At 41.1% G+C, this 22,734-nt stretch overlaps 4 protein-coding genes across 6 annotated transcripts in view; all 4 read right to left on the bottom strand.

Annotated features, from left to right (window-relative positions):
• Nucleotides 1–527: 527 nt before the first annotated feature.
• Nucleotides 528–2,976, bottom strand: LOC144086276 (putative G-protein coupled receptor 148). The gene is made up of 2 exons (XM_077616163.1): nt 2,559–2,976; nt 528–1,931 (listed from the first exon to the last, which is right to left on the bottom strand). The coding sequence occupies exon 2, from the start codon at nt 1,893–1,895 to the stop codon at nt 930–932; it is 966 nt and encodes a 321-aa protein (XP_077472289.1). The 5' UTR covers nt 1,896–1,931; nt 2,559–2,976; the 3' UTR covers nt 528–929.
• A 147-nt stretch (nt 2,977–3,123) lies between these two features.
• Nucleotides 3,124–6,335, bottom strand: mterf4 (mitochondrial transcription termination factor 4). The gene is made up of 4 exons (XM_077616162.1): nt 6,280–6,335; nt 5,639–6,068; nt 5,379–5,563; nt 3,124–3,939 (listed from the first exon to the last, which is right to left on the bottom strand). The coding sequence occupies exons 1-4, from the start codon at nt 6,304–6,306 to the stop codon at nt 3,559–3,561; spliced, it is 1,023 nt and encodes a 340-aa protein (XP_077472288.1). The 5' UTR covers nt 6,307–6,335; the 3' UTR covers nt 3,124–3,558.
• Nucleotides 6,336–6,533: 198 nt separating this feature from the next.
• On the bottom strand, nt 6,534–15,519 carry pask (PAS domain containing serine/threonine kinase). The gene is made up of 21 exons (XM_077615483.1): nt 15,265–15,519; nt 14,952–15,179; nt 14,363–14,559; nt 13,801–13,971; nt 13,558–13,692; nt 13,035–13,169; nt 12,755–12,926; nt 12,020–12,210; nt 11,842–11,938; nt 11,607–11,784; nt 11,260–11,486; nt 11,043–11,163; nt 10,259–10,800; nt 9,721–9,863; nt 9,466–9,633; nt 9,196–9,321; nt 8,645–8,779; nt 8,375–8,574; nt 7,911–8,044; nt 7,123–7,272; nt 6,534–7,027 (listed from the first exon to the last, which is right to left on the bottom strand). Exons 2-21 carry the CDS (start codon nt 15,157–15,159, stop codon nt 6,867–6,869), a joined length of 3,591 nt encoding a protein of 1,196 aa, XP_077471609.1. The 5' UTR covers nt 15,160–15,179; nt 15,265–15,519; the 3' UTR covers nt 6,534–6,866.
• A 759-nt stretch (nt 15,520–16,278) lies between these two features.
• Nucleotides 16,279–22,734, bottom strand: part of kcnab1b (potassium voltage-gated channel subfamily A regulatory beta subunit 1b) — a 37,817-nt gene continuing 31,361 nt past the window's right edge. For all 3 annotated transcript variants that reach the window (XM_077615069.1, XM_077615068.1, XM_077615071.1), the window contains 7 exons: nt 22,032–22,118; nt 19,242–19,327; nt 18,670–18,790; nt 18,493–18,587; nt 18,086–18,206; nt 17,812–17,900; nt 16,279–17,332 (listed from right to left, as the gene is read on the bottom strand). In XM_077615069.1, coding sequence (XP_077471195.1) covers nt 17,243–17,332; nt 17,812–17,900; nt 18,086–18,206; nt 18,493–18,587; nt 18,670–18,790; nt 19,242–19,327; nt 22,032–22,118 — 689 coding nt within the window. In that variant the 3' untranslated portion in view covers nt 16,279–17,242. The remainder of the gene's footprint in view (nt 17,333–17,811; nt 17,901–18,085; nt 18,207–18,492; nt 18,588–18,669; nt 18,791–19,241; nt 19,328–22,031; nt 22,119–22,734) is intronic.

Genomic DNA, 22,734 nt, shown 5'->3' with positions numbered 1-22,734 from the left:
CATCCCTCAAAACCTAAATGAAACCCTTTACTTGTTTGTTTATGTCTTAGAGAACAATTTATTATTATTTGACTCCAGTGCAAGCACACAACTTATCCAAATGGATATTAATCTCCCTCCAGGAAAAATGTCTCTAATAATCAGTTTTCAGCACACATTGGCGCCGCCCATTCTGCCGCCATCAATAGAAATTTAGTGTACAACCATGAAACGACTCCCCATTAGAGAATAATAACGTGATCCAAACTGTTTGTCAGCCATCAGTAGGAATTAAAGAGCATTTCAAAGAGTATGTAAATCAAATGTGACTTAGCTGGAAAGTTTCCATTGGCATTGTTTCACTCTCATATAAAGAAAGGTTTCTACCATGTGGTCGGAGGGGAAAAGACAGCATACATTGAAGGAATATCCTTGTTTTAAAGCAGAAAGTTAGTATTGAAGTAAATGTCAATCTCCAAAATTCAACTGTCTATCATTGGTAGTGACGTACATTCCATTAGCATTTGCACATATGGTACCTGAAGTCTGCTGTAATTTAAAAACACAAATTATTTTCATAAACTGTACTAAACTTCTTATTTTTTTTGAAGTTTCAGGTTCAATTTATTTGAAAGGGGACAATGCAATTTAACAAAAGACATGATTACGCATGGTTACAAAACCATGAGTCCGAGCATCCTCTAACGCGCCAAATGCCTTTTCTTTTGAAGTCAACGGCATTTCTTAACCTGAAAAGATAGAAATGCCAAACATTACACACCAAAACTTGAAACGTTTCTACACAAGCTTTGAAAATTTGAGGTCATTCCAACGAAAATTGTCAAAATGATTGGCCTACGAAATAGCGGTCAAACATTTTGGAAGACCCTGTATGTTTAACAACTTTTAGGCTATAGTTAACCAAATAAATATGCAATATTGACAGGTGCCTATGACGTGACGGTGATCTGGCTGAGTCTTCGATGTCGATGCAACAGCTGCAGTAGCGTGTCGGAGATCTCGCGGTAGCGCAGCCCGTACAGATACGGCGCCAAGGCCCTGGGAAGCAGCATGAGCACGCACATGTTGACCGTGCTGACCCACACTCGGACGTCCTGACTGACGCCGTGGCTCTGAAACAGCACGAGCTCCAGGGTGAAGACAAAACCGGGGGCGAAGTAGAGGAAGAGCAGAACGCCGTGGGCCAAGACGGTGACCCGGGCTCTGGAGAAGCGGTTCTGCCAGATGCCCTGGGTTCTGGTTTCCACGTAGAGGCAAATGTAGCAGTAGAAGATAAGCCCGGCGCAGATGAGAGCGGCCACGAAGAAGTAGATGTTAACCCCGGCCGTGTTTTTGGCCTGTAGGAATCCCAGCGAGATGAGGACCAGGCACACGGCCGCGTTGTCGTGCGGGCCCCCCCGCTCCACTTCCATCAGGACGACCAGGGTGAACGGGTAGCTGGCCGCCAACATCCACGCGCCCATCAGGATTCTGTGGGTGCGCGCGGGCGGCAGCAAGTCACGGTAGCGCAGCGGCCAGCGCACGGCCGCGTAGGTGTCCACCACCATGAAGGTGACGGTGAGGATGGCGCAGCAGTAGGCCGTGACGGTGACGGCCGTCACCAGCTCGCACAGCAGCCACGGGACCTCGGCCTGGGCCGCGTTGACGACGCTGGTGACCAGGTTGAGGCCGAGGAACAACATGTCCGCCGCCAGGGTGTTGGCCATCAGGAGGTAGCGCGTCTCCTGGCGTAAGGCGCGCGAAGCCAAGATGCAGGTCAAGAGGACGGCGTTCGCTGCCATGGTGGACAAGGTGACCACCGTGGTGGGGATGAAGAAAAGCTCCAGGTGCCACCTGCGCAAGCTGGCCATCCACTCTTGCGTCAAGTTGGTGATCAAGATGGGCTCTGCGGCCATTTCGTCTTCTTTTGCTTCACTTTTTCCTGCAGTCTTCTGCCCGTAGAAGGGAACAGTGTTAAAAAAAAGCTTTCCAATCTGGGATGAACTAAGTGTCCACAATTTTAAGCTTCATTCGCTGCCATTGACATGATAGACGTGAAATCCCGAGTCAGCTTTCCAAATTGAGTTGGATTTGAAGCTAAGAAGTGCAATCTTAATTCAATTTAAGCTTCTTGTGCTGGCCATTTTCAATGGGCAGGAGGCCATAGTTTGGACGGTACACGGTCGATTGGTCGCCGGTCTCACTACCATTGACGGCGACGGACACCCAATCTAATTTGAGTCTACCGCCAAAAATGGCAACCAATCACTTAATACTAAAACATACAAAAAAATGTTAAAAATCAGTTTCATATCCGATTGTAATCTAATCAAGTTGAAGGATTTTAAAACGTAGAAAAACTTTTGGGGGACATCCCTCATTATTAGATTGTCTTCTCGAAAAACATCTCGAGTAAAAGCATCTATATGAACACCCACTTGACTCTAGGGGTGAACAATCAATCAGTCCATTACACTATGCAATAAAATACTTAAAAGCCTTGAGAATCCATTGTTTTTATCTACACCTAAACATACTTATCGGCATACTATGGAGAGAGCAAAGCTTCCTTTTCTTACCTGACGTCCATGACGGAGAACACCATGCGTGTCGCTTGTCCATTAGAGCTGAAGTCTTGTGTAAATCCCAGGGTGTTTTTCTACCGCCTGCGCTTATCTGATGAGTTCCTTGTTGACTCACACAGATGATTACAGAGATGCTGCAAAGTTACATACAGCCACTTAGCCATCACATGGTAACAAGGTGGAGATTTTTCCAACATTAGCTACAAGCTTTTTGTCTTCTTCTTACTTACTAGCTGCATCATAGCGCTTACATTGGTTGCTAATCCTTATATTCAATTGCACTGCCCAGAATTTTGATGAACACTAATTACACAATAGTCAAGAGGACCTGTTTCAACTTTAGTTTTCAATTTCACTAGTTTGTATAACAATAGTATTACAAAAAAGAAAATAATTTGACCTTACCTTTTTGCACAACCTCATGCTGATAATTCTACACATTGCAAAATTACGATTTCATGTAAATGTAGTATTTTAAAGATGAAATTTTGCAAGAGTAAAACAACATTGTCAGTCTGACCATTTTAAGGGGGTTGTTAAAAAAATCATTCAACAAGGGTATATGCCCAAGTTTTGTTTTTTTTTTACTTCCGGTCAAAAAGAAAAAAAAATCTTACAAATGGCCTTGCAGAAATAACGTTTTTTCCCCCCTGTCTGTTGACATTGTCCGTTATTGAGGTCATTTTAATCCACAAAGGCTGAATTGAGGCAGCTGGATCTTCTTTTGTGTTGATTTTTTTTAACCCTTATGAAATTAACCAATGCGGAATTTTGGGTGCATTTCTGTGCACAAATCACCTGCTATTGTGTTTCTTTAGACTATTTTTTAATGCAAAACTTCATGATTACGTAACTCAAGAGACTGGTGAGGAATTTTGACATTGGTCTCTTCAAAAACCAATATCTTGTCAAGTCATTCTAATTTTCCCCTTAACTTTGTTGTCGGCTTTTTGTTTACGGGCCTTAATCCTTCTTTGTCTTCTCTGTTCAGTGATTACTTTCTTCTCCTTTTCCTGTAGCTATCTCTGCTTTCAATCTCATCTTCCTCATCCTCATCATCGCTGTCATCGTCATCGCTTTCGTCGCCGTGGTGACGCTCCTCTTCCTGCCACTCTCTGGCCAGCAGCTTCTGAAAGACGACGTACTCCTCGGCTGACGCGCAGGCCGTGCGCGCGAGGAAGCTTTCCAAGTCCACGTTGATGATGCGGTCCAATTTGGGGTTAACGATGAGGGTCTGCCCATTCTTGTCGGGGGTTTGGTACAAGCCGCGGCGCTCCAAGAAACAGTGGCGCCAGCGTATCTCTTCCAGTGTGGAGCGAAATAGCTTGTGCTTCACCATGTGTGCTTGTTTGATGCCCATTCGGAAGTAGACGTACTGTTGTCAAATGGAAAAATAATGTTCCATTAAAGCTGCAAAACTTCATTTGAAGACAGATTTATTCATTCATTTTCTGAACCACTTTATCCTCACTTGTGTGTTGGAGAACATGCAAACTCCGCATAGGTGGACCGACCTGGATTTGACTTTTCCAACCAAATGTAAGCTTATTAATAATGTTTTTATGGGGGTAATTAAATTCATGGCATATTATGACCTAATTAAATTTAACGTCCACTCAGAAGAGGCATAACACTTCCTCAAATTTTGTGCATATTTATTTTTCAGGCTAGGTGGAAAAAACAGCTTTGTCATCTGTGACTATGAAAATATTTTGAAAGATTTTTTTCATGTGATTTCCCAAGCAGTCCAGTAGTGAAAACAAAGTTAAACGCCATTGCTAGTGGCTTTAATTTATGTGAGGTTGATTTAATATTGTTCAGGTTAGTGATATTGATGTGCAATATATAATTTTGCCATTCCTATATTTCTAAGTCAATTTGATAGTTGGGTAGGAAGAAAACAACTACTTTTTATATGCGAAAGAACCTATACAGTGGTACCTCTACATACAAGCAGCTCTACCTACGACATGCTCGAGATACGAGGAAAATTTTGAGCAAATAATTAGCTCTAGATACGAGATATATTTTTTTTAAGTCTACTCGTGCACACAACACCGATAGCCAATGGCACCCTTTCTCAGAATAAAACTTCAGTACCCACAATCAATACGTGGGTAGGCTGAGCTGTTGCATTTTTTCAGTGTTTTTGCGATCGCTCATTCAAGACTACTTCTCGTTGGCAAGTGGTCGTGCGTTATCCTATTGTGAGGACATTTGTGTGCATCATTTTCGGAATATTTTGAAGGGAATAGTACGACAGCAAACAGCCCATCGATAGCGAACGTGAGGGTGGAGGCGTGGCAAACCGCTAACCCGGAAAACGAAGGTAACAAAAGATTAAGACAAAACTAGAATTCAGTTTTGTGTAAAGTTACATTAAACGTATGTTTGAGTGTGTCTGTATATATTAATCCAAGTTCATTTAAATTTGTTTGTTTGGTTACATGTGCGTTGTCGTGGAAAGTCCCCCTGAAAGGTGTTTTTTCAGAGGGTTGGAACGAATTAATTTGTTTTTAGTTCATTTCAATGGGAAACGTTCGTTCGAGTTACGAGAAGATCGACATACGAGCTCAGTCCTGGAACGAATTAAGCTAGGTATTTAGAGGTGCCACTGTACTCTAATTTAATTACTATTCTACCCCATGTAATTAAACACAAAAAACATGTGTGCACGAAACACGGGTAAAATTCTAAATCTTTCTTACACCATTAAATATGGTTGCAGCTTCAATCTGCATGTTAGTTGTCTTTAAGAAACCTTTTGAAAATTAGAACCAATCTGAAGTTTCCCAGAAGGAACTGTATCCTAACCTGAAATTTATATTCCAGTTGGTCCTGGTCCTCATGCACAATGGCCGGACTGTCTCTGAGGATGTCGGTGACCTGCTGCATGGTGAACCGACACTTTTCCTTGAGGAAGACGGTCTTGCGTTTGAGCGCCTTTGCGGGCGTGGCCAGAATGGCGGGGTAGTGGGACACCACCCGCTGAAGGCTGCCTGCTCGGAGAAACCTTGCTTTAACACAAGTATACACAAGAAGAAAAAGAAGCGCACGGACACAAACTCACTCACCCTCGACCAGACCCAGTTTCCGCAGGTTGTCGATACGCTGCTGGAGAAGCGATTGGTCGATGTTGTAAAGGTCAGGACATTTAGTCAAAAGCTTCCCCACGCTGGAGGGATTGAGCCCTAACATGAAGAGAACCATGAGTGTTGACGATCGGTTCTTGGTGGCACTTCCATCGTGCACTTTGGACAATGACTGGTAGATTTCCTCTGCCTGGGGGGTCGTGAACCCCATGTCAAGCAGAGAGGAGAGGGGCAACTCTGGACTGGTCGGCCTCTGAGGGGATGCTTGCTCATTGTTGGCACCACCTGGCCGTAGTAGGTTACTACTCTTGGAACAGAATAATTTACACCGTATGCACGAAGGCTGCAGGTAGCTACCAGACTGAAATAAACTGAATATGGACGAGGAAGTGCGCCTCAAAATCCACACAACCTGTAAAAAGAGGGCATTATTAATACAGTACAACAGATAGGGTAGTTAACCAACTAGGATTGGTACTACGATCAAGGTTAAAAGTGATTTAGAGAACGCCGATCGACAGTTTGCTGAATATAAATAAGGATATTTTAAACAAATATCTCTTTTTTGGAGTAAAACATTTCACAGATAAAAAGTTAAACCGCGTGTGGTTGAATTTACTCACCTGACGAAAGGCTGAATGATTGTTCATGTTTGTGCGTCGCTAAAATGATTCCGTCCTTCAACAACAAGTTAAAAAAGGTTCCGATTTGACGGTAATAAAAAGATTTACCTTTTAGCAAATCTTACTTTAGGGAGGGAAACCGTATTACATATGCGACATTAGACAAAAAACTCAAGGAAATACATTTTTTTCCATAAAGTTTTTAATGTGCATAAAATCACACAAAATTCTAAATGACAAAAAGAGCGATCCAATTAATCTACAAAATTGCAATGAATTTTATTCATCATGCGGGAAAGACAGAAAAAAATCATGGTAAATATGCATTAATCCACATACACAACAAAATAAATAAAAAATAAATACATTATAATTCCTTTAGTGTTAAAATCAATAGGTCTGGTTAAGGCAGTATTTATTCATGTGAGCTCTTCAATTGTGCGAATTAGTGCTAAAATCCAAATGCTTTGGAAAAATAAAAGACCTAAAAGAATAAATAAAGAGGTTGAGCTGAGGAATAAAATCCAAAATAGCGGTCAGACTTATAGACAAAACAAATGTTGGACGAACGTCCTTTTTTCCTCAGACTAGTTTTCATTGAGATACTTCTTGAGCTCCGTTTCCAAGGCCACCATGGACAAGCGTTCTTCGTCATCCTCTTCTTCTGGAAGAGTGTCATCGCATCCATCTGCAAACAAATGTGGTCCTGCATATCGTTGGGGAGTGGTACATTGGTGCTGCAGTGGAACTGTTGAATAGAAGAATAAGAGAAAAAAAATCAAAGAAATTAGTGTATAGTTTACTTTTAAAAGGAAAATGTTATAGATATTTTTAAGAACTCACAATCGTTATGAGTTGCAGGGAGCACCTCCGTCCAGGTATACTCGGCCAGCGAAATGGGCTGGCTGACCCAGGACTGCAAAAGTAGTTGGTCTAGCGTCATCCTTTGGGTGGGCTTAGGGTGCAGCAGTCCACACAACACGGTGTTTAATTCTGATACATAAAGCAAATTCAGAAAAGTTAATGTACTTGGTACTTAAACAAACAAAATATCACATTTCGGTTTTGTGGATGTTTTTTTTCCCCTCAAATAAAATGTGTTAGTCTTAGTAAAGTTAGTATGAATAAATTGTAGTCATTTATGTATCATGGATTGATGTTTTCTCGCTTTTAAGTATTTAGCTGTCACCGTCAGGTTTTCTCGGAATATTGTAATAAACAGTGTGACATCCAAATTCCCCAACTTATGTTTCGCTTATGAATTTTGATTCAATGTTCAGTTTTGTTTTTTCTCCCCTTGCAAAATCGGACTTAAAATTGTGCTGCAGACACTCTGCCACCAGATGGTGGCAGCAAACTTCATATCAATCTACCACCCTCATTTCACATGGTACCCTATAAATGTATTAAAAACCCCGAAGATTTTTTTCATTCTTTTGGAAAGGTATTCCTCACTGCCTGTCTAAAAAAAAAAAACAATGATGCTACTGGAAAAAGAATGTTTACATTCTACCGCATGCTATTTTTCTTATTAAAATAACAGCTGAGACAGATTAATGTAGGTTCCATTCCATGCACTGGAAGAAGTTGATTAAAAATAAATAAATAAATCATAAATAGTAGTCAGGTACCTGAAGAGAGGGGAAACGGGGGCCTGATCTTGGCTTCCAAGATTTCAGCTACTCCACTGAAGGGGTTTTCACTGAACAGCAGTGTGTAAAGCAAAACCCCAAGAGACCACATCTCCAAGTCCGGACCCTCGTAACTAAATGAAAGAATAATTGCATATTGACCACATACTATGAATTCACTTTGGTCATTAAAGAGAACACTGTAAACTGGTTTAACATTACATTCATGCCTCGCAAACATTTTTAAATGACTTTATGATTACTTTGTGTTACTTAAAAGGCACGACTTTAAAGTTTATGGCCCATTTGAAGTCGTAAAGTACTCTGTTGTTGAGTTTTAACGCTTTAAGTGGGCCGTGACAATTAAAAACATCCCACTAAATGCCAGCTTTGCCCAGCAGTTTTTAGAAAATAAATAAATAAAATTAAAAAAAACAAAAAAAAACATGCATTACGGTACGTACGGGTTTCCTTGGAGAACCTCAGGGGAGCAGTACTCCAGTGTGCCACAGAAATTGTAAAAAAGCTTCCCTGGAGCCATCATGGTCGCAGAGCCAAAGTCAATGAGGCGGATGTGGAAACACTTGTCAATGATGATGTTCTCATCTTTAATGTCTCGATGCAAGATGTTCTTTGACCTCAAGTAAAAGATGGCCGCAACCAGCTTGGGGCGGGCGACAAGACAGAGTGAACATTTAGGAACGGGAAACGTTTCCGAGTTGCCCTGTACGGACCTGCCGAAAGATGTAGCTGGCCAGCGGCTCGTCCAGCTGCGGTTGCATGTCGATGAATTCAAAAAGATCCAAACCGTCTCCGTGTTTTTCCATCACCATCTGGAAGAAGCTGCCGTTTTCAAACACCTCCAGCACCTGAGAGCAGAGACAAGCAACATGAAAATAGAATTTACATTATAGAGTACAGGTGTCAAAGTGGCGGCCCGGGGGCCAAATCTGGCCCGCCGCATCATTTTGTGTGGCCCGGGAAAGTAAATCATGAGTGCCGACTTTCTGTTTTAGGATCAAATTAAAATGAAGAGTATAGATGTATATTAAATTTCCTGATTTTCCCCCTTTTAAATCAATAATTGTAATTTTTTAATCCATTTTTTTCTGTTTTTAGTTCAAAAATCATTTTGTAAAATCTAAAAAAAAATATATATAAAAAAAGCTACAATAAACATTGTTTTAGATCTATAAAAAACGGAAGATTCAGGGCTTTTAATCCAAAATAATTGGCCACGCTCTAATGAAGTTTAGCATTCTATTCCATAGGTTTGGAAGCTTACCTTAACGATATTGTGGTGCTGCACTCGAGTCAGGATGGCGATCTCCTGGCTAACTTGACCCAACATAGGGTCGTGTACCCAACAGTCGCTGATGATCCTCGCCTTGCTGATAAACTTCACGACGACCTACAATTGTGATAGTTTTAGTACCAAAAAAAAGTCTACTACTCCGACACGATAACATATTCAAAAACAATAAATTAAATGGTTAATACGTCTGTTAAGTGAGTATGTGTGCCATTTGTAATCATGTCTATATCATGTTCTTACTTCCTGTCCATCACAGCGCCGTATTGCCTTCCAGACAAATCCAAAGGCTCCTTTCCCGACTGCTTTAATAGGCTTGTACTCTTCTTCAAACTGCCCATCGCATGCCCGAGAATTCTCGAGGTCCATGGTGGAGCGAAGTGCCTCACCATGATGGCCCTCTTTGCTCCCCTGTGGCAGTGACGTAGGAACAAAAACATACCAAGTGCAAAAATAGGTCATTGAATCCAACGCTTGATTTAATTCTTTTCAACTGACCTCTCCAAGACTGGCTGTGGATTTGTCGAGCAGGGATCGATCGCTTTGCAAAAATGACCCCTGTTGGCCAGGCCGGCTCATCCACACGCAGTACATTAGGCTTCCGTCGGGAAGATCGGCCCGGACAACGTCAAACTGCACCTCTGGAAGGATTAAATTGTATTATTGCGCTGCCAAATGGAGCGACAGTCAAATAATTGCATTTTTTGAACACTTCCTTTAGTGCCATTGACGGCACTAGACATCCGATCCTTATAACCATCCCGCTCAAAAATGATTCGACGTCTGGCACCCTCAATGGCAGCCAATGAGAAGACAGACACTTTGTAGAGGAACGACCTGTTTTTTGAATAAATATTGGTGCCTATTTAAATGACATACTGATTCATGGCTGGAGTGTACCGATAACCCACTGCGATACAAAGTGCCCTGCATGATATATCACCATACCGATTTTATTGCCACAACCCTCAATTTAATCGAGTATCATATATTTATCATGAGTTTGGAGAGGTAATTTACAGAAAGGAATACCTACCAACTCTTGTGCCGTCTCTGTGGTAAGCACTGCCTTCAAATCGGCCCTCCAGGAACCGTGGGGCGTCTGACTTGAGTGCAAGCTCAATCATCTTCTGTTTCTTTGGTGTGGATGTAGCAGGAAGCTCACTGTTAGACGGAACGTCACCTTTACTGCCAGTCAAGCAAAATTCCTGCCCGCTTTCTTTGTGAATGGAAGAAAGAGCGGGCCATTGATCCATCCCGGCCTGGTTCTCCGACTGCTCTTCGGCGGAGCGATGTTTGCTCTCTTTCTCAGGAGCGGTGGGACGATCTTCCGGGTCGATGTCGCACGGTGAGGGGGTGCGCAGGAGCTCGTCCGTATCGCAGGACGTCATGGAGTGCTGGTTTTCGTCAACGCCCTCTCGGACGCTGAGCACAACCGCGCTGCTCAGATCCAGTTCGGCCAGGGTTCGAGTCACCAGATCGCCTTCGCTGTTGACGTCCAGGAAACAGCTGACTTCAGGTCGCAATGGATCAGAACCGCCCTGACCGGCAATCTTTTCGCAAAAGCCAGAAGACGACCTTGAAAAAAGCATTATTGAATATTTATGTTGAGATGCAATCAACAATCAAGATATCCTTTTAACTACATACTCTGGAAAAAAAGTTTTGAGACTCTTTCAACTGAATGGGTAAGTCTCAAAAACCCATTAAGGTGGGTGTATTGGTATTGTGGTCGAAATACTTTGAATGCCCAGTGAGATTATTTTTGAAAAAGAGGTTCAGTTACAGGGGAAAAAAACGAAATATTTAATTCCACGTACCTGCTCTCCATTGAAATGACCTCAAAGCTGGAGTCTTGCAGGACAGAAGGACCACGTAAACATCCGTCTTTGGCCGCAGTAGAAAACCTGACACCCTCACGTGCATGTCCATTCCGAGTGCCTAAAGATAGGAATAATTGACTGTTAAAAAGTCAAAAACATTTATATTTTGTAAAGCTGACTTTTGGTTAAAATAAGGAGAATAACAGAATACTACCTGCATGGGTATTATTTTCCAGAAGCGCCGGCTCATATTTCGATCCCAGTTGCTCCGTGTAAATAACACAGGTGGTGTCTCCCTCTGGACGCTCCACCCAGGCAAAAGTCCTCAAGAGAGCCTCGGTGGTTTCACCTGTGTCTGAGGAGAGGCTACTACTGGTGGCAGCAACCTGAGCCGCCTGCTCCAACAGTTCTTGGGTGTCATTAGCACTGTGGGGACAATAACTGACAGGGAATTTTAAATCAGGGCTAGAGTTAAATAAAAACTAACAGGAACACTCCACAAAATAATTTTAGATGTACTTTTTTTGCACGGTTTTATGACCATTGCATAACATGACTTACTTCATCATACGAGTTGAGGAGACAGCAGGAGGTGACAGTGTGGACAAAGCACTTCCTTGTTTATCCAGCTTGGTACAGTTTCCAGTGAAGATCCTGCCTCTTCCTATAGAGGCTCTCTTGCTGCAGGCCTGGTTCACCGTGGCCATGTCTCCGGCCACCAGCGAGGACGGGTCCGCGTCTGAGGTCAAGGCTGCGATGAGTTCTTACTCATATTCATGGCGGTCACAATCCTCACCAAATTTTGCTGTACTTTTGGCAGTCTCTGCTGGAGCCTCTTGACTGACTGAATCGGACATCCTCCCATAGAAACCGGGCATGAGGAAAGTGACGCACTGAAGACCACAGAAAGCAGCGGTGACACACCAAACTTGGCAAAAGCCAGGACCCTTTCGCAGCCGGCGTCGTTGGCTGACCTTTCCGAGGAGCTCGTTTTTGCTGTACCCGAACAGACGGAGAGCCTGTTGATTGTGGATGCTGCAGATTGAGCCGTCAGCTCGCAGGAGGAGGAGGCCGCTGAGTGGCGCGAACGCCCAGACAGTTCCCTTGTACTCCAATGTGGGGCAGGGGGAGACGACCCTGCTGTCTCCTTCAATGCCTGGATAAAGAGCAAAATACCACGGGCAGAGCAACACGTTATTGCGAAACTAAGGCCCACGGCCCATTATCAAAATATCATTAATTATGGAAAACTAAAGGATCCTAAGTATAGATCGACCGATTATCAGAGCCAATATTTGGCAATTTGATGTATTTCGGCATCGGCCCTTTTTTTTTTAAAATAAATCTGACCACCTGATATAAAAAAAAAAAATTCAAAACTGATTTGTTTCGGCTCAAATACAGCCGCTCCTCTCCTGTCCAATAATTTTTTTGCTGGTAGATCTCAACTCAATCACTGCCATTGACAGTCATGTACATCAAATCAATTTGTTAAAAATCAATGAGTTAATCCTTAAACACACTTTAAAAAAGCTGATGTCTTTCACCCGATTCCAATCCTATCTTTAACAAACAAATGTGAAAAGATTTCATGTTTGCCCTCGCATATTTTCATTTTTCTCAACACGGCCCTCAAAGAGAAAAGTTCAGACACCCCTGCATTATCGCATTCCAAGCAAACCATAAATTTAACCATTCGCCACATGAGTCTTCCTCCTTACATGCAGCATCTCCAGGAAAACTCTCAGCAGAATGTGAGCGGTTCGGCCCATTGTGTTGTTGCTGGGGTCCCGCGCACTCGACCGCCCCCTGAAGTTTAACGCACAGCGGCACCGATGCGCCATCTCTACTTCTTCCACACACTCTCTGAACCCTCAGCATCTATGCAGGAGTGAGGAAGCAGAAGTCTGATATAAGAGCAGAAAGACATACTTTGATAGGCAAATTTGCTTTGCTGAATGCTACAGTATTAAAGTAAAGTGTGCTTACTTTAGGCAATGCTTGACAGTGCAGGGGGATTTGTAAAGAGGGGATTAGCTCCATAACTGAAAGTCCTTTTACATCCTCAGGACGGTGGTAACCATGGAGATGAGCAAATGCTGAGTCACAGGTAAGAATACTGCCCTAATGAGGATGAACACAATATATTTAAATTGGGCATTACATAATAATAAAAAGGTAGACGCATGCAGAAAAAACATGTGCCGGGAAAAAAACTGCTTTAAAATAAATAATTATGTCAGCTACACTGTTAAGCACAGTTTGTTACTCTTAAGTCATTTTCTCTACAGGTAAATATTTTGTTTGGATTTAAAAATGTTCATTTTGTATTAAATTAAAGTATGAAGGTGAGATGAAAACTCTGTGGTTGCTGGAAAGTCTAAAAATTAGTATTCACAGTATGATACTTACAGATGCGATATTTAAAAATAGCAATCTTACCAAGTGGGAGGTTGCATTTTAATTTCATTGCACTTATGACAACAAAGTCCATCAAATCAAATGTCCTTACATCTTGTGAAAACGTCAGAGTAGCAGAAATCCTTTGTACATTCTCCATCTTGACAAGGATATGCTCTGCGTTTTGTGACTCTCTGTGGACGCACACCAGCATTGGCACCTCACCAAGCATTGTCATGACATCAACCTAAAAGGAGAACATGTGTATTATCAGAAAACTATCATCTGGAGCTGAGGTGATCAGAATGCATCCATGATAAGTAATGGGTGAGGAATAAATGAGTTAGCAACTCACCACTTTCCCAAAACTGGATGCAACACTGCCATCTTTAAGCAGATAGTCCTCAGGCAAGGCCTGTTCCAAGACCTGTGTGGTTTTCTTCAAAATGCTCATTAAATTTGTTCCACTCAACTCATCCGGGGTGCACGAAAACAACCTAGAAGCCGGATCATTAGCTGATATAATCTGGAGGGGAAAAAAAAAAAAGAATGAAGTGAGATACAAAAAAAAATGTACAGTAAGTGAGCACATTCTAAAAGTTTCCTGAAAACTGAATCACATTTTTCATTAGAAAAAACACACACTCATAACTACAGACAATTTGGACTGTTCAATCAGCATGTTTTTAGAATAGGGAAGAAACTGGAGCACCCTGAGAAAACCCACATGGCCACAGGGAAAACATGCAAACTCCATACATGCTGGAACCAACAGGGATTGAACCCTTGATTTCAGAACTGTAAAACCCACGTGGTAATCACTCCTTCACCAAGATGATTTACTCCACTGAAATAACACACATTTCAACACCAATTGTGGGTTGTGAATATATGTATTGTAAAAAAAAGTACTGTACCTCTCTGCTTTTGAGATCTACTGTGAGAAGCACTTTTTTGGGATTAAAAGCCACAGGTGAAACAGGCAGTCCACCGTCTGTCGCCATAAGATCACCAAAAAGCTTGCCTTGTGATTCTGACACTCTGGGAAGGCATGGTAAGGCAGCAAGGGAGGAGTCCAAGTCAAGGTGGGTGTAGGGCTTTTGGTGGTTTCTTGCTGAAAATAAAGAACATATTATATTAATTCATCTGTGACACATACATCATCCAGTCAAACCGTGTTAGTCACTAAATCAATTTGTAATGGGATGGCTGGCATTCATGCTTGACGGCAATGGACGTTCAATCCATTTTGACGGGAAGGTTGGCAGCGATCGAATGATCAAAACAGATTGGACGTCTGTTGCCGTCAATGTCAGCCATTGAGCCATGGAACGCAGATTTTTCTGCAACCGTCCTCCTTTGCCAGTCAAGGTTGGCTTTAGCTATTATTTATCTGGCAAACCAATTTCAATTTAATATTTGATCCAATTTCATTCAACCAGTAATTAATCGTATGTTGTTAATTAAAATAAATACAATTATACGAGTTTTGCAACAATCTCTTACCTGAGGAATATTCACAGTAATAACGTCGGTGCATTTCCAACAAGATTCTTTTCTGCAAAGGTCTCCGTGCAGATGGGTAAGACCTGTTCATGTCAAACTCGTCCTCCAAGAGGTCGGACGAAAGGTCAGGTACAACACAAATAGTCGCTCTCTGATCCGCCAAGTGCCGTTTGGCATCAAAATTAGCCTCGCTGGTCAGCGACGACATTGTTCTTGTAAACTTTCCAGCTAGTACGAATAATTAGAAGAGGAATTACGTACAGCAAATGCATGTGATCGGGAAAATGGCCAAAATTTTCATGATAACACTTACCAACTACTGAACAGAGGCTAATTCTTTAAGCATATAAAGGGCGCCGTGGTTTGTTGACGACAGTCGACTAGGAAACGCCGTCCCCTGTGTTATTAACTTAGCCAAGTTAGCATTCTATCTATCGGTGGCGGATTTTAAAACGTAGAAGACACGTCCAGGCGAAAGTGTGGCACCGATCACTTTTGTTTGTCGGCTAATCTTTATAACAATGTTTGTAAATCGCGGGGTGCGTGCGCCATCTACACAAACGAAAGACAGGAAGTGCTTTTGAGCCAATCAAATGTCCTGGTTCGAAACAGGAAAATGCTCATTGGATAAACTAGGTAACGACCCGCCCTCTTTGAGCGGCAGTGATATTTCGCCCAATCAACTTACGTCAATTGTAAATAAAATTGTTAAGGAATCAAAGTAAAACAAACGCATTAAAAATAATTAAAAAAAATAGTAACTTTGAAAATACTATAAGAGTAAAAATATACTCTTAAAAATCTAAATATTCGTTAAAAAACATTTAAAACGATAAAATAACTTACTGTACTGGAAATATACCAACTGATTCTGACTTGTTCATGATAAATAAAAAAGATAAACAATAAAATAAACCTATTGTAATCACACGAAACTCGATACAATTTTCAATTCTATATAAATTAACTCCTTTTCTGCCATTGGCAATGATAAACATCCAATCACGTGGCATCACATCACTTTGCTATTATGAGCTTCTAACTAATAAATGTCAAAAGTCCTTCAGATAAAGAATAGTGCAAAATAAAATTTCCCCCATTACTGATGATCTGTGCTAGAGCAAACAATGATAAATAATTGATACAATATTTTAGTATCAATTACTTTTGACAACCCAAATTTTAATGGACTCAACTGTACCAATTCTTATGTTAGTCCTTTCTTTGTTCAGACTTCATCCTGTGTGAAGACTGATTCCTAAAATTCTATTTACTGGGCCTTTCCCCCCCATTTATCCTCTTTATAGTCTTATAAAACATGGCATGCTATTTATTAAGCTCTTTATTTTTATGTACAACTCTGATGAGCCACACAAAAAATGCACTTGAAGAGAGGGAGAGCAAAACAAAGGCCGATTTTGTCAAACGCTTTCTGAAATAAACGGGTCGGAGCACAGCATGAACCGAGTGCAATGACTGGAGGGGCCCATTTGTGTTGTTTTTATTCGCTCTACTTATGTGGCTTTGTTGGTTGTAGGTACTGTTCATCATCCTTCCACCACGACAACAAAAATGATTAACCTTAACAGCTAAACTGAAAACAAGTGAAGAGGAACAGACTATTTTTGTTGCTTGTAAAAACGACTCGTGAAGTAAAACACATCAAGTACAGCACAAGTATTCTGGGAAGAAATGTAGTAATTGAACTCCGTTCATCATATACGCATACCGGAACAATATATCACGTTGACACTTCAGCTTAAGCTGCAAAAAGAATGCAACGTAGCCTCTTGTCTGCCGAGAGTCGACCCTAATTACTCAGGATATCATATATAAAGTATAATATATTCTTTTGCCAAGAACCCGCAAACAACTAATGAGGCAAAAATTAGCTTCAGTCCAGTCTTATAAAATATATACTAGCAACATTTTTGTTACTCACTGCACGGCAATGATGAATTACTCTCACCGTAAACAAATTTCATGACACTATAGACTTTTGGAATATTGTGCACACAAAAAAAGGATGATTCCATCCAAACAAAAGACCCCCTTTGGATCTTCTCACTGTCGCATCTGCTGACCGCCACGATCGTAAGCATGCATTCTTTGGCAAGCATCTCACTTTATGACAATGACGAGTGGCTGATGAGCCAAGCAGAACACATTAAACAGTCGAAAACAGAGTCACACCAGCAAAGTTGAACACTTCTTGTTGTGCCATGGCTGTGTGTGAGAGAGCTTTGATACACTTTCAAGGGACACTTTTTTTTTTTAGAAGCTGGATCATCCTAATGGTGGTAGTCTTTTTTGCTGTGTGGACGATTCCCCAGTATGTGATCCACTTCTGAGGCGATACCCGCTGTCATCTTTGGAATCACCTAGAGTTCACAAGGCCTTGCTTTAATACTTGATCAAATGCAGACAACACCGGCTTGAAAAAACACTTAAAAAAACGCAGTCGAACTGCAGAAAACACAACAACATTGCGAGGAAGGATTGTGCAAAATAAAACCGTTCACAGAAAATAATGCAAATTGAAAATGTTAGCTGATATTTTCATTTGTGTGGATGATCAAGAATGTAACAATTCGAAACATTCTTCTAAAATTTAGTAAATTCATTTTCAGACATTTGAATGGAGGAAAAAAATAGTAGAGACGTCCCCAATTCGATCACATGATCGGAAATCAGGCCTGATTATACGTACTTTTGTTAAAAATAAAAAAATTACATGTGAGGCAGATGGAGCCGAATTGCGAATTGCAATAATAAATAGAGAAATACAACAAAATGATTCATAATTTTAAATTTTTCTGTATTTTTTGTCATTCATTTTATATGCAAATATTCCGTTTACCTGAATGGCACCAAGATTTTCAGTTAATTGGCTTGGATTTGAAGATCCCAGCAATACTGAACTGACTCCCTCATTCCTCAGGCACCATGCTAAAAAAAGAAACGATAAACTTGATTAAATCCTCTGAGGAAAATTAAAGCATTGTGAGACAGCATTGTGCAAAGCATATTAAATGGTCTTTCTCGATTGGATTCAAGGTATTGCAATTTTGGAAAACAAACAAAGTATATGGCCCTCTAAAGTACAAAAAAAACATTAGGAGCAATTCTCTAACCTATAGCCAGTTGGGGTAACGTACAACCAAGCTTCTCTGCTATGTGAGCCAATTCTTTCAGCTTGGCTTGTTGTTTTCTTCCATCTTCACTCAGTATTTTCTCCTTTAACCACTGGTATGGCTGTAAAACAGAAGAAAGCAAAATAGATTATAGAAGCATATGAACTGACATTGACAACAATTGACATTTCATTTTTTTTGAAAAGTTGAAATGATTTGTGAGGAGATTGCTCCTGTGACTGCTTTGTAACTTGAAGGTATTACAGGTATATCACAATTACCATTTTAATAGCATGCAATTACAATGGAAAACGAGAAATTATTAGTTTGGACGTTTACTGCTGTCAATTGCAGGGAATGAGTTAAGGTGGTTTTGCACAAGACTGCTGGTCAAAATAAAATTCAACCTTCATGGAGGCCCTGGAGGACTCTGGTACCCCGTTGTCATATTTCCCAGTGATGATACCGCAAGCCAGAGGAGACCAGGAGACCACACCTACACCTGAAATTAAACAACAACCACTCCATGTAGAGGATATGAAGGGTTTCAAGGGAGGCCCAGGAGCCAGATTAACGAAACCAACCAATTTTGTGGTAGAGCTCTGGAAGCTGTGTTTCTACTTTGTCCCTCTGGAAAAAATGATACTCTGCCTGCTCGCAGACTGGTGGAATGAGATTGAACTGCCTGGCCACAGAGTAGGCCTCCTGAATAATTAAGCAGATACAAAAATTGTGAAAAACAGTGGACTGAACAAAGGATAAGCATTTACCAAATCTGAAAATATGCAGAAAGGTTCATCGTGTGTGCGGTCGATTGGTCACCAGTCTTTTGGTCGCCCCGGCCGCGACAACGGGCGACCAAAAGACCGGCGACCAAAAGTCCGATGACCAAAACACTGGCGACCAATCGACCGTGTACCGGTTCATTGTATACGCACATCAAAAACCCATAAAAACGACAATTGGATAAAGGTAGAGTTGACGTGTAAACAATGAATGCAATATACGGTAGTGGGGGAAGAGTGTGTATATTTTCGTCTTTTTCCAATTAAAACCAACCAGCAAGGGCTTGATTATCGGATGTGTGTAAGATTCTCGTCGTGTTCCGAGTGAATTTCCGGGCCCGATTAAAAATCAATTAATAGTAATCACTCACCATGATCTCCATGGCGGACCACCGTGATGTCCCCCAATACATGGACATGCCCTGGTTGATCACGTGGGTCATGGCTCTCACTATCTCTTCACACACAAAAAGAGGAGAACAAAAGCCGTTCTGTTGATTACAAATGGTAAATAGTTTCTTTATAATGTGTAATAAATTACTTGGCGAGGAAAGCATACGGGAGTGAAGGGAATTTAAATACATATGATATTGCTTCTGTCTCTAATCGACCTTTAAATGCACAAATGAACCATCTGCTGTATATACTGACAATAAGAGTTATGCATGCAAGTTGGTATACAAAGAGAACCCAGCAGGGTCTGATTAAAAAGAAAAAAGAAAAAAAGTGATTCTTTTTCTTTTCATCAAAAGTTCCCTCGCTGTGCCATGATGTGCTTCAGCGAGACACACAGTGTGTGTGAGAGGTGTTTGAGTGTGTGTACCAGTCTGTGTGTGGGTGAAGCAGGTGGGAGGAGAAATAGCAGCTCCAAAAATGAGAAGTAATAGATCAAGATAATCGTAAAACCTGTTCATCAAATCTAATTTCAATGCAGAATACATGGTGCTAACAAGAAATTGTAACTAGATGCTGAATATTATCCATATTTTCCATTCACAGGACCACAATGTGGCCTCTATCAACAGATGTCCATGTGTCATAGGTGAGATATCCAGCATTCTCCATTAACACCCTGATGGCACATTCAAAAGGAGCATTGTGGGTGAATTTTTTTTAAAATGGGCCAATCACATTTTGCACTTCAACTAATGATACTGAGTTGCTAATGGTACAAACCTTTTAAAGAAAACATTAGCTCAACCTTCTAGAGAATAGACAATGATACCGATCACATCATTTGTGTTCGGTTGCATGCTTTAATGATTATAAACATGGTCACATAAATGCAACTTGTTAACCTGTCTACGATATCCCTTATTATCGTAAACTGAAATCACTAATAAACATGGTCGACCAATCGCTTGCATCTCTAACAATGAGAAAAAAATAATGCTCCATTGTTTAAACATCGCATCTTAGATGCAATTAGCATTTTGTTGCAATGATCCTGTGGCCTGTGCAATAACAGTAAAATAAAGGTTATCTAATCCAATCTAATCTAGTGATATCAATAACTTGGGTGTATCATATGGGTTTCAAGAGACCCCTCTGGTTTAGAATAGCCATTTAATACATTTATTGAAGACTCGCGGACAGACACGAGTTCCTGATGAAATCTCAATACAATGCAAATGGATTTACCAATGCAAAGAGATTTATAATGGATTTTATTCATTGCTTGCCACAAAACCCGCCTCTTCATCTGCTTCTGTCTGGCCAATTCTCACATTCAGTTAATTGAATGAAGTCAGTGTGCTGCCTTTGGGTCTGTCAAATGAAAATGACAGAGTGGGAGACTTTTACTGCAGGCTGCATCGTCTATCTATCAAAACAATAGAAGGATTTTGACATGGTTTTGTTTCCGCGCTCTCTCAGGTGCCGTCTTCCCTAATGCTGCTCTAATGGGAGACTTTTATTTTTGTTTGTTGACACAATGTTGAATTGCCACTTTTCGACCTGCACTTTTATACCGTGTCATTACTCAGTACAACAATAAAGTCTAATGAAGAAGTTTTGGATCAGAAAAGTGATTGTATCTGTTGTTGCAAAAAAGAAGATGAAAGCTAAAAGCAGGGGTGGAAAAAAGAGTTATTGTTTGTATTGTTTTAAAAGCTAGCGCTAGAATCAAACAAGAGTGGAAAAAACAAATGGCATAGAGAGTGATAAGTTGACCTGAGAAGAAAGGCAGTGATTCTAACAAAGGAAGACTTGGCCGCCATTACATCACTTTCAGCTGCCTCAAGGGACAGGAGTTGCCTAGCACAGAGTCAGAGACACTCAAAGTCACAAAACCAAATGCAAACACAAACATTCTCCTGTAAGATGACTTTCTTAGCATTTCTAAAGTGCCCCCTGTTTATATCAGTGCTGTGGATGCAAAATCTGAACCTCATAATATTATTCCAGCGCTTCCAGTAACAAGGCATCCAACTCAACACACTTGTTCTCAAATCCCTTTTGAAATGAAGAAAAATGTCAATTGATAACACCCACAAAAATGGTTAATATCTCAAAGAACTCATGAATCAGTCACTTGTCTCTCTATCATTACACGGCTACGTCTATACAATTGCAAACACCAGTATTGTTAAAGGTTACACGTCTTGATGACTCTCCAATTGATTTCATCCTGACAATATCTTCAGAACTCAGTTTAATTGGACAACTAAGGCTAGGTTTGCTGACTTTTCAGCTCACAGACATGGTTACCACTCACGAGGTCTGGCAGAGACACCAAGAAGAAGTCAAAATGTGGCAACAGAATACACATCGAACAAGTGGGGAACTAAGCAGGAGGTGTCAAAGGAAGACAAGCAGAGTCTGACCAAAATATATACCAGTTTTACCCAAGAGGACCAGATAATCCTGCTTCTGAAGAGCAGGGAGATCCAAGACTCTTCATGGAAAGCCATGATCCCACTGAGAGAGAGAGAGAGTGACACCCGTAGGCAAAAATAGAGGACGAGAGTCAGGCAAAACTGCCCGATTAGTGGAAATGTGTGTGTATGTGCCAAGCATAGATGTGCGCATGCAAACACTAATCCTCTTAGACCTCAGATCTGGTGGGGGCCCTTGTGCTATTGTCGCACCTTCTCAAGTTGCAGAACAATATGCATTGTCCCCACCCGGACCCCCAATCATTTGCAAGGGCAGTCACTTACCCTCCATGGGCGTGTTGTTGTCCGGTCGGTTAGCGAAAACCACGTCGACATACTCCAGCTGCATCCTCTGGAGGGAACCTTTTAAACCTGCACAACAAAAACACTCAATTTACTGTATATTGTGATGTTCAAATAGAAAAGCTGTTTGATCCTATCAAAATCCTTCATCTCCATCACAGGCAATAATAGAAGGTTACATTTTTGGACACAACAGGACTACAAGAAAAGGTCCAAATAAATAGAAGTGTCATGAGCCGTTGGAAAAACCTTATGAGTAGGACTCAGTCATCCTATTAAAGTGCTGAATTGTCTTAAGAGTAAGCACATACTTTTCTAGTACTTCAAGATGAATATCAAATAAATGGCTTGTCAAACAATATCCAGCATTTTAAGGCAATAGGAGAACGTGGTACACGGTCGATTGGTCGCCGGTCTTTTGGTCGCCGATCTTTTGGTCGCCAGTCTTTTGGTCGCCCGGAAGGTAAGTGATAATTACCATTTAAATTGTTGCTCAAATTCCTTAAATACAAACTGTGAATGACTATTTAGTCATACTTAATGCCCTAGTAATTATTAAGCTAAAGAAAAGCTCCAAATTTCCCGGACTTTTATTGTTTTTTGTTGGAGAACTTGTTAAGACCCTGACTGACGTAGCTTCTTAAAGGGACAACGCATGTACATACAAACTTTTATACACTCACAC

Source organism: Stigmatopora argus, chromosome 12, assembly GCF_051989625.1.
Source record: "Stigmatopora argus isolate UIUO_Sarg chromosome 12, RoL_Sarg_1.0, whole genome shotgun sequence".
Classification (NCBI taxonomy): Eukaryota; Metazoa; Chordata; class Actinopteri; order Syngnathiformes; family Syngnathidae; genus Stigmatopora; species Stigmatopora argus.
Note: the sequence above shows the minus strand (reverse complement) of the source record. Positions and strands in the feature narration are given on the sequence as shown.

Excerpts from the sequence above, each read along its gene's own strand:
- LOC144086276 (XM_077616163.1), bottom strand. The coding sequence starts at position 1,895 with ATGGCCGCAGAGCCCATCTTGATCACCAACTTGACGCAAGAGTGGATG.
- pask (XM_077615483.1), bottom strand. The coding sequence starts at position 15,159 with ATGTCGTCGCTGACCAGCGAGGCTAATTTTGATGCCAAACGGCACTTG. Across the intron at positions 13,170-13,557 it reads CTCTGACGTTTTCACAAGAT|GGCAGTATTCTTACCTGTGA; the intron begins GTAAGGACATTT and ends CATCCTCATTAG. Across the intron at positions 7,028-7,122 it reads CCCTGCAACTCATAACGATT|TTCCACTGCAGCACCAATGT; the intron begins GTGAGTTCTTAA and ends TCTATTCAACAG.
- mterf4 (XM_077616162.1), bottom strand. The coding sequence starts at position 6,306 with ATGAACAATCATTCAGCCTTTCGTCAG. Across the intron at positions 6,069-6,279 it reads ATCATTCAGCCTTTCGTCAG|GTTGTGTGGATTTTGAGGCG; the intron begins GTGAGTAAATTC and ends CTCTTTTTACAG. Across the intron at positions 5,564-5,638 it reads GAAACTGGGTCTGGTCGAGG|GCAGCCTTCAGCGGGTGGTG; the intron begins GTGAGTGAGTTT and ends TTCTCCGAGCAG.